The 10,837-nt window shown below is 46.0% G+C and overlaps 2 protein-coding genes across 2 annotated transcripts; both read right to left on the bottom strand.

The window, feature by feature from the left end:
• Positions 1 to 450: 450 nt before the first annotated feature.
• LOC128720951 (NPC intracellular cholesterol transporter 2 homolog a-like) lies at positions 451 to 962 on the bottom strand. Its single transcript, XM_053814653.1, has 2 exons — positions 785 to 962; positions 451 to 728 (listed from the first exon to the last, which is right to left on the bottom strand). Exons 1-2 carry the CDS (start codon positions 960 to 962, stop codon positions 451 to 453), a joined length of 456 nt encoding a protein of 151 aa, XP_053670628.1.
• Positions 963 to 1,913: 951 nt separating this feature from the next.
• LOC128720811 (NPC intracellular cholesterol transporter 2 homolog a-like) lies at positions 1,914 to 2,439 on the bottom strand. The gene is made up of 2 exons (XM_053814508.1): positions 2,262 to 2,439; positions 1,914 to 2,191 (listed from the first exon to the last, which is right to left on the bottom strand). Exons 1-2 carry the CDS (start codon positions 2,437 to 2,439, stop codon positions 1,914 to 1,916), a joined length of 456 nt encoding a protein of 151 aa, XP_053670483.1.
• Positions 2,440 to 10,837: the final 8,398 nt, after the last annotated feature.

The raw sequence follows: 10,837 nt of genomic DNA, 5'->3' as shown, positions 1-10,837 counted from the left end.
ATATTTACGATAATCGGTTTCTCGTCTGCGCAGATCACCGTCGGGAAGGGCTGTGCAAATTTTTACCACCCCGCAATTGGCTCGTGTCGAAGGAAACTTTCCACCGGTCGCCTAGACGAGGGCGCCGCCATTTGATGGTCTTAATCACCTCAAACCGGATCGATTCCGTATGGCATAATGTGCGCCGTGGAAAGGTAAACATTGTCTGAGCCAGACACCTCGTGTTGCACCATGTCTGGTGGTTCGCCGGTTTATGGTTTGGAGTGCAACAACATACGTGGTGTCCAGGCATGTGAGAAATCGTTTCCGGATACATAGCAAGTGATCTGGCGGCATGATGTGCTGTAAGAAAACGTATTTTACATTTTAAAAGAATAATTTTGAAGCTATTTTTTAACTGTTAGCCGTACGACGCTTTTGGATTCGGTAACCATGGATGCAGCTAGGAGCCTACTTCGATGCGGCACCGACCCGAGCATCCACCACGAAACAGATGACGGACTGGTTGTTTTGATCGATGACATCGACCTCGATACTTAGGCTAACAAGAGGGTATATCGGCAGGATGGGCAATGTCAAGCGATAGGTGACGTTTTCGTTCGCGCTCAGCGGACAACTAGAGCCCTGCAGAAAATTGCACGTGATGGCATTCGACCCCACTGGGTAGCCCGTTACAATACCGGTCGCCATTGCGGTAGCAAGCGTGGTCATCGAGGTGACGGAACGATCTGTTGATCGGATAAAATGAATTTAAGAAATGGCGGTGCTAAAACCACGTCCTTACCAGTGGTGAAGTCGATGTAGGCAATAATGTCCTGCCCCCGTTCCAAATCGCAAGGTGGGCTGGTGCAACCCAACACATCGACACTGATTGGATGCGGACGATTGCCCGTACAGACGCGGGCCACATTTCCGAAAACCAGGGCCGGAACCAAAGCAATTAACAACACCGCACGGTACATGTTAAACCGAACGGGAATACTTTTTAAAACGTTAAATCGAAATTTTTGAGAGCTCCTCAAGAGTATCGATCACTGTCTTGATTTGATGTCCAATCTGACCGCTAGCCGGCTTTTATATACTGGCTTGCAAACCGATGACAAATTTCTGAGGCCATTCAACAAACGATAACTCCGTTGATAATGGCATAATCTTGATTTAGATATTTGTTTTTTTTTTAACACGGTTGGATTTATGAATGACCGACCAAGTGTGGCCGCATGATAGTTCCTCTGTATCGATAAAGAGCGTCGTTGATAAGTGGCAAAAGGTGTTTAAAATCACCAGGTGCATGGAAGCCATTACATGGTACTAGTGATTCGGCTCCTATTTACAATCTAGACACAGTCTGATAATTTAATTGTGCCTATAAAATACAGATTTGGTAATGCGAAATGTATGCTATCTACATCCGGTAAGAAAATTACAGATAACGTCAGAAAATTCGGTAGAGCCTTATTACAATATTTAAGTTCCATTTTCAATTCAAAATTGTGCTATGAATAGAACAGAAATATCTTTTTTCATATGAACAGATAATATTAGCCGAACATACGAAAAAAAAGCGTATCAGATCTGATGAATTTTCATCCATCCAATATCAATGTTACTAATTTCGAAATCTACATGCATCACCCCCATCGTTTTCGCATCGGAATAGGAATTCATCGCAATTGAATGCCACCATGTCTGGTGGTTCGTCGGTTTAAGGTTTGAAGTGCAACAACATACACCACCCAAGAATGTAAGAAAACGTTTCCGGATACATAGCAAGTGATCAAGCGACATGATCTGTTGTAAGAAAACTTGTTTAAAATATTAATTGTATTTTAGAAGGATAATTTTGAAGCTATTTTTTGGCTGTTAGCTGTACGACGCTATTCGATTCGGTAACCATGGATGCAGCTTGAAGTTTACTTCGATGGAGCAACGACCTGAGCGTCCACCACGAAACAGGTGACAGACTGGTTGTTTTGATCGATGACATCGATCTCGATGCTAAGGCTAACAAGAGGATAAATCGACAGGATGGGCATGGTCAAACGGTAGGTGACGTCTTCGTTCGCGCTCAACGGACAACTAGAGCCCTGCAGAAAATTGCACGTGATGGCATTCGATCCCAGCGGGTAGCCCGTTACAACACCGAGCGCCGTTGCGGTGGCAACCGTGGTCATCGATGTGACGGAACGATCTGTTGATCGGATGAAATGGATTTAAGAATTCACTTGCAGAAATTGCATTGTGTAAAATCGTGTCCTTACCAGTGGTGAAGTCAATGTAAGCAATAACGTCCTGTCCCCGGACCAAATCGCAAGGTGGGCTGGTGCAACCCAACACATCGACGCTGATTGGATGCGGACGATTTCCGGTACAAACGCGAGTCACATTTCCAAAAACTAGGGCCGGAACCAAAGCAACTAATAACACCGCACGGAACATGTTTAAGCGAACGAGGATATGTAACAAAGCGTTAAATCGAAAACTTAAGCTCCTCAGAGTATCGATCACCGTCTTGATTTGATGTCCAAGCTGACCGCCCGTCGGCTTTTATATACCGGTTTGCAAACTGGTGACACATTTCTGAAGCCACTCAAATTCGTTAACCCCGTTGATAGTGGCATAATCTAGATAATTGATTTTTTTTTATTTCACACGGTTTGATTTATGCCTGACCAGGTGTGCCAACTCAGGTGACGCCCGCTTGAGACTTCCTCTGTTTCGATAAAGAGCGGCGTTGATAAGTGGCAACAGGTGTTTAAAATCACCAGGTGCTTGTAAGCTATTGCATGGTACTAACGATTCGGTTGCTATTTACAATCTAGACCCGGTCTGATAATTTAATTGTGCCTATAAAATGCAGATTTGCCGTCTGAATCCGCCAAAAAATTACAGATAACGTCAGAAAATTCGATAAAGCCCAATTACAATGTATAATTCGATTGCAATTTCAAATTGTGCTATGGAAAGAACAGAAATAATTTGTTTTTGCATAAACTGGCACTATTAGTTGAACATACGAACCAAAATTTATCAGCTCTGTTGAATCCATACGATATCAATGACAATAATTTTGAAATCTATTTGCATCATATCATGCCCATCGTTTTCGAATCGGAACAAATACTTAGACGCACGTTTTTCACGCCTTAACCCCTCAGTCATTCGGGAAAGAATTGCAATTTATAGGAGTGCGTACCAGCAGTTAATAAATTTCTCTCCCGACCCCATCCCGAGCGAGCCTGTTTCAATTTTCAACGCATGCAACATTAATATGAAATATGATCATTCGCTAAATGCTCAATTGCCGCCCATGTTGGCAACTTTCCGTTGCCGCAATTGTTATGTGCTACTGTTGCTGGTTACCAGCCAGTTTAAGGTGCACTTAATTTTCCGCAATTTTCCCAAACCATCAGGTCAATGTATCTGTTTGGCTGCAAGCCGTGTAATCGTGTACCACTGCACTGCGAATGGGTGGAAAATTTACCAAAACGGTCCCTGTTTGCCCGGTCTGACGTGAATCGCGGGGAACATTATTAAATTATCGAAACATCCACGTTTTCGCAGGAGCCTGCAAATACTCCGAGCAAAAATTACATTCCAAACTTTACCTATTAATTCTGGTTTGGGATTCCGTTTTTCCACGGCGTATTCTATGCGCATTCATGGTTTCCATGATTTCAGTATAAAAGGCGACTTTAAATTAAAGGACATATACACCCTAGGAATGGGAACGTGATAGATGTTGCTTTTTATGGTTTGATCATTTAATAAGCGCCGTATGCCTTGCCTGCTGTGGACCGGAACGATATCGTCGTCCAGCGCCATGACTATGGCTATGTCCTCCCAGTCTGCGCAGTGGGAAAGAAAACAGAGCACATTTTTGGTTTCTTTTTCAATCGTTTCCCAGTTGATAAAGCGAATCGCTATACCTAGCTTCCCAGCAACGATGGTTGCTCCATGGATGGTCCTTTCTTTTTTGTTAATGGTGCAAATTTATTTATCGTGTTATTGTGCTGTCGCAAATATGAGCTAATGTTTATTAGCTGCACAGCAGACACCCTGCAAAAGGTGTGGGACCGAAGCATTGACCCAGCGGACGGCAGGATACCGCACATAAATAAATAACCCCCATGTGCTCTCATTGCAGCCTCGCTACTAGTGCCATTGGGCGACACGGTTCCATTGCGTTGCGGACATTCCGGATATCGGACTATTCGGGAAGTGGGCACCAAAACCACATATTAACGATTGTGTACCGATAGTGCCCGAAAAAGGAGCTGGAAAAACTGCAGCAGCCTCTCCCCGCGCAAGATGACTGATTGAAAAATATGGCTGACCAGAGACGGACGAAAAAACCGACCAATCCCCCATGGGGCGGAAAAGAACATGGGTCCGGGTTTAGCGGGAAACGCCATTGCCATAGACAGGCGGCACGTATGGATACTTTGTCTGCATGCGCTGTTGTTTTTGATACAGTTCGAGGCTAGATTAAAAGCAGCCCACAAGCGAAGGGACGAAAAGGTCGAAAAATTGAGCCATAAATTAATAGCGCGGTAAGCGAACGGACCCCAGCGAGTCGTGTGCTTGCGTGCGCGTGATTAGATTACTTAAAAGGGAAGACATGATGCTTAAAACGTCACACGGACAGTACCTAGTGAGCTGGTGCTGATGTTACCAGGTAATTTGAAATCATACAAACGTTGTGTGTTATATTGAATTAGAAACTGCAAAGATCGTTACAAATTTATATATCTAAATTGCAAAAATTAATAGCTTTAGCGTTAGCGTGCTGAATAAATACACGATAGCATCGGGATCGAATCTCGTCTAAGCTCTTCCGTACGCAGGACTGATAACTATCCAGCTACGAGTAATTCCAAGTCATGAAAGCCTTGGCTAATAAGCATAGCAAGGAAGGCCTTGACCGTACACCGGGTTCCGATCTAATTAAGAATAAAAGAAGAAATTACAACAAAATAAGTTATCATTAATTGTTATCAAATGGTAAATAAGACTGTTGATGCTGCTACTGGACCGGGGCCAGCTCGTTGTTTTGATCGGTTAAGTAAAATCATTTGCATATTTGCCGCCATTATGATCTTAAGACGTTTTGAAATGCTAATAGAAAATTAACGATACGATATGGTAAATTGAAAATCATACGCCCTGCCACTCGACACTATCTAAGGGAAGCTTCTCCGTCTTACGCAAAATGATTGATTTGTTAGCAGCCGCGGAGTTTTAATGCCAGCTTAAGTCGTAAATTTCCAACTCACTCGCCCTGACTCGGCACGATTGGCACGATGAAAGCGAGCGTGAAAGATCTCATGCGAGATAAGCTTCCACACACTCTCTTAATGTTGTAACCGAACAGCCTCAAGTGTATTGTTACAAGCCCGCCTAACACGCCAACGGGGCACCACTGCCTCCAAACCAACCGAAATATCCTCCCCGTGGTAGCGTACACATTAGCGATGCAATCCTTTCTCGCCGCCGGCGTACTCAAGGCGTACCGTGTGGGCGAGGAGTTTGAGGTTTCCAGAAAAGTTGCTGAGTAACGGAAAACAATTCCAACCACGGGTATTGAGTGAAGCCTTCGCGCAATACTGCCACTTTTCGCTGGCAAAGCGGAAGTCTTCATACAACCCGAAAACCGCAGCCCACCGTAAATACACATAACAAACATAGCGCCACAACGCGACCAACCCCGGAAAGGACGCCTAGGGTTATGGTATGGCAACGAAACCGGCAAATCACCGGAGAGCAATTTGTTTCCGACGCTGAATGTTGTTCGCGCGCGCTTCCGCCGGGAAATCCTCCCGTTGTAGAAAACTTCACCAGCCAGTGGCCTATCGATGAGAGAGAAAGAGACAGAGAGTGAGAGTGAGAGAACCGATCTTCTCGAGTCGCCATCCATCTGCGGGGATGAATCTGATCGGCCAATCGGTTTTCACTTTCTGAGTGAAGAATCATCTTTTTTAAGTGACGTAACCGAAGCTAGCTTACACAATGCACCGGACAATACAGTCAATACGTGCGCTAGAATAGAAGCATTTTTTTTTGGCGAATGGATAATCTATTGCCAATAAAGGAGCATAAAAATGAACACTGCATGAGATGTTGTTTTCACGCAAGTCCATTCGTCCTAGAAGCTTATGCAAAGTATGAGATATTTTACCTCCACTAGTTTTTTTTTTGCTTTTAAATTGATGAGTTGAGCCTAGCAGTAGATGACAAAAAGCTTTCACTAATGCCATGGTACTACAAACGTGAGTGTGTTCAAATCAAATCACAATAAATGACCAACATTTCGATTGAAAAAGTTTAAAAAGGTGTCCTGCTCATGCTTATCCCCAATCTGGCACAACTTTAACACATCAACGGCGCATATGAAATCAGGTCCTGCTGCTGTTCTGTCGCGAACTCATCGGACAGACAGATCCACCGGCTCATAGCGTGAAGTTCACTCCCACCCAATACAATCACGCGCCCAGGCGCACAGGCGTGGGTGGAATTGATCTTATTAAACTTTCCGAATTTTCCGGGATCAGCACGAGGCCCGGCCAACCGAAATGAGATGGTTTACCAGCGTTTGCGATACCTCAAGTCCAGCCAGTGCGCTTTCCCGGACTCGCCCGGAACCGCGTCAATTTCACGCAGAGCTCGGCACAGCTGGCGTGCTGCGGTAGCGAATAAAAAGTTCCCCATCGGAAGCAAGTGACATAAACGAAAGTTGACGGGAAAAGTTTTCCTAATAAACAAAGTCATCTAAGGGTTCTGCATCATCACCGACCAAGGCCAGCGCTTATGGATGCGGGCCGCTAGGTTTCAGTGGCCAACGGACCTGCGCCTGTCGTCAGGAAGTTGCGTGGCTGCTGGCGTGTCATAAAAAAAAAATCCACGCCCAAGCGCCGTTGATAGCCCTCAACGAAGCGCAAGGGCTTGAAAAACCTCCAGTCGCGTCATGGGCCGCTCACTTTTGTTTTCCACAAAAAAGAACTCTGATGCATATGACCAAATTTACTCGTCCTTTGCAATAAACGGAGTTTTTGAGCAAATGCCCGCCTATATTTACTGAGCCGACCCGACCGGAAGGTGACCACTTCAATTACCGTAATTATACGGATGTATTGGTCAAACTTTTGTCAGTTTTCCGGTCCTTTGATGACCCTTCGAGGAGACAGACGATGCGCTTGGCATGTCCTGGTTCAATACCACCTCGGATGATTCAGAGTTCATTTTTCCGCCCCCGAAACACATCGACCGGTGGCACGAGTACCTCGAGTTTCTATGAATATTCAATCAACTTGAACCCACTGCGAATACCTTAGGTTTCGCGGGAAGCCACGTTGGTTGTAGGAAAACAGACAAAAAAATACCAGCAACGGAGACACCGGCTTATCAGTCCCACACTGGAGATGATACATTATGATCCCTAGTTTTTATTCCAACTCCAGCAAGCGAGAAGATTTGTTGGCGTGTCGCACGCTGGCATTACGGTTCTGATCAGTGATGCGTGGTAGTTTCGTTTCGTTTCCATCCACCGTAAGAACCCGCTTCCGACCAGCAGGTTGGCATTTTTTTTGTTTCGTGCCCGTTCCAAACCCAGACCGGCAGGTACCAGCGGGCAGTGATTTGGGCCGCAAAACTTTCGCCTTCCAATGGTGACACCGAACCGGCTTTGTTTCCGTCGCACGGAAGCACCACTAGATTTAAGGCTTCTCGAGGCTATTGCCATTGTTGCTTCGGTGTGCTTGTACGCTCCATTGAAAACGGACGCATCCCGCACGTTGTCCTATTTGCCATTTGTAGACCATTCCGGTGAGCCACCGTAGAGAAGAAGCCGTCTCGTTATTCTGCCGCTCTGACGAATTCATTTGTTCGTGTGCTGCGTTGGGTATTTTGCCTTTTTGCCTTACCAAAAACCCGAGCCGATGTTTTGAAACCCCCAAATTTATCTTACCATTCCTGACACGTTTTGTTTTGATGCGCATTGCTAAGGACGAGAGTGAAATCATTTCATTTCATGGTCCCGCCGCTCCCGGACCAACAAATGAATATTAATGATAATTCTACACCGTCCACCCCTTTTCCCGGTCCTTTTTTTTTGCGCATAAATCTCTCTCCCAGGGCAAACACTGAGATGGGTCTGGGCGCGACGCGTACAAGCATTCGAATTTGTTTCCTCCCCTACGCTCGGTGCGTACACAGTTTTCCCTGCTCTGAATTTGAAAACCCCAATGCAGTCGGGAAGCGGCAGGAAAAACTTTTACTAATATAATTTCCTCTAACGCATTTTATCCTCATGCGGCAACTATTCATCTTTTCGGCATTTTTTGTTGTTGTTGTTTTGTTTTATTTGTATGTTTGCTCGGTGTTTAAGGAACAGCACATCGAGCTGGAGGTTCCCCTTCCGGGAAGCGACGCAACCGTGACCGAAAACCAATCACTTAATCCAGGGCCACTCCTGCAGATTCGTGCCATGTTACCGTGTCTCATTCAATCGACCCACCACTCATAACCCGAGCTGTCATCTTGCAAACCGACCGGTGGCATTGATTTACTTTGACAGCTGGCAACTAACGCGCGAGCATAGTTCCGGCCTGCTTCGATGGGCTACGCGTGTGATGAGTTATGGCCAGCGTGGCCCATATTTGTGCGCGACTTTGCTAACTCTATCCCACACCACTGCCTCACGACAACTCGCAACAGTGCACCTAATTCACCCCTCCGTCAAATGTGGTTTGTTTGCGATCCTGTCAATTAAACTTGTGACTCATGGCGGATCTGCATGCACGAAGCATGTGTGTGTGTGTGTGCTTGAAAATCGAAGCACAAAATGGAACCAAACTCACATCGTAAAAGTCAAACAAATCATCAGCATCACCCCTGCCAGCAGACCCTTTAGACCAGCTTGGTCACACTGCGGAGACTTCTAGACGAGCACTCACGTTGACCCAGTAGTACAAACATCCGGTTGATCTCGATTCTCTCTTGCTCCTCGGTGTAACGCCAGGATGTGCAGCAGAAAAGATTGATTAGGATGGGACGGTGCTACAGAACGTAACTGTGTTGTGGCTTTGATGGATGGCACCGGTGCAAGTTCAAACGGTTCAGCCCGACCCGCACCATCCAAGGTCCGGAATGCAACAGCGTGTCGGTCAAGCAGTCACTTTCTCTGGCACTTCGGAACCAGCTGCTGTACCACAACTTTCGCACTCGAGCTGACGTGTGAGGACTCCGGTCAGTCGAAGCAAAGACGAAACGACTTCTAGACCGTAGACCACGGACCACGCTATACGATGCCATCCGGCGCTCGTATCGTCCTGGGAAGTGGGAAGAAAGCGCTATTTCCGTGCCCGTACGCCCCTATTTTCCGATAAAGGGGTTTGCCCCGTAAATGGTCCGCCGGTTCGGTTTCAGGGGGGTGCCCGAATTCGAACGGCACATATTTTATGCTGCGAGATAAAGAGCTCAGTCAATATTTGATTTACCGAAACAAGAGCATTAAATTATATGTGAGCGGCGGCTGCAACCCACACGAACCGGGCACTTCGGGTGGTAGCAGTGAGACGATGCGGGCGAGCTTGCTGGTACGGTCAAATCTTGGGGGCAGATAAAAGAAAGGCCGTAAAATCTAATAGATTTAAAAAAAATGTGCTTGAAAAAAGAAATTCCACCCCCCTGTGTTGTTGGTATACTTTCTAAACGAGCAACGACCCTCAAAGGACCGGACGAGCCAGGAGGCGCTCGTTGGCGGAAAAGTCCCCGGAGGGAAAGTATGTCCCGTTCGATGAACGATAATTCTTTATCGATAAAATGGATCCCCGCTGGTAACGCACATTAGTCCCGAAATCTAATGAAACTGACACGGTATTTGCATTTAGAGGAGTGCTATCGGCCGATAAATTGGACAATCGATTACCCAAAAAAAAACAGGATCTCGCGAGATATTTGCGAGGGGTATTATTGCAAATTTGTGTATTTTGCGATTTAATACGCACAGCGAGCGAGTTGACACACGTCGGTTGGTGGTTGCGATGTCCCAATTTAAAGCTGTTTAGCTTAACAGGATGTTTGGTATCGTCCTGCACGTACCGGTGGTTGGTTGTTGGTGAATAATGTTTCAATTAGTTCACCCGGCGCCCAGTTTCATTACACCAAGCAGCCGACATACGACCAGCACGCATAATTGCCAAGAGCACGGAATGATTCTCTGGAGCGTCATCTCACAAGCAATAACCGCTGAGACGTGTCCAGATCGTGAATTGCTCCACTCGCAGACAGAAGCTAAGAAACTGCTGTTTCCATTCTAGCTCCATTGCAAGGATCCAGGGATAGTAAACTCCTGCCAATGTCGCCTTATAAACGTACGTTTTCATCCTAGCTACGTTATGGTTTTTTTTATATATATCAACGCCACGTTCCCGACTAAATGGGCCTATAAAGGGAACGCATAATTTAGTTTACAACTGCAAAGCTGTCATAAGCCTCCGCCTGCACCCGATTCACAAGGTAAAACGTGCTTGTTCTCCGGCGGGAAACAAAAAGACAAAGAATGCACGCTGTGACAGAAAGAAGAGAGAGAGAAAAAATAACTGAAATGCATGGAACCAAACTTCACGCCGCACTGGTTCATAGCCTACTACCATCCATTTTGCACACTTTTCACTTAATTTTCCATTTTACGTTCGCTTTTCCCCCGTGCGGCTTTATGACCGGCCGAGGGTCCCGAGACCGACGCGGAAGTGAGTTTTATTGTTCGGCAGCATCTCTCCATCATCGGCACTCCGGGTTGTAATTGAGCGAACGCCAAACCACCCGGCCGGTGAAATTC

This window comes from Anopheles nili, chromosome 2 (assembly GCF_943737925.1).
Source record: "Anopheles nili chromosome 2, idAnoNiliSN_F5_01, whole genome shotgun sequence".
NCBI classification, from domain to species: Eukaryota; Metazoa; Arthropoda; class Insecta; order Diptera; family Culicidae; genus Anopheles; species Anopheles nili.
This window is presented reverse-complemented; position numbering and strand designations above follow the sequence as displayed.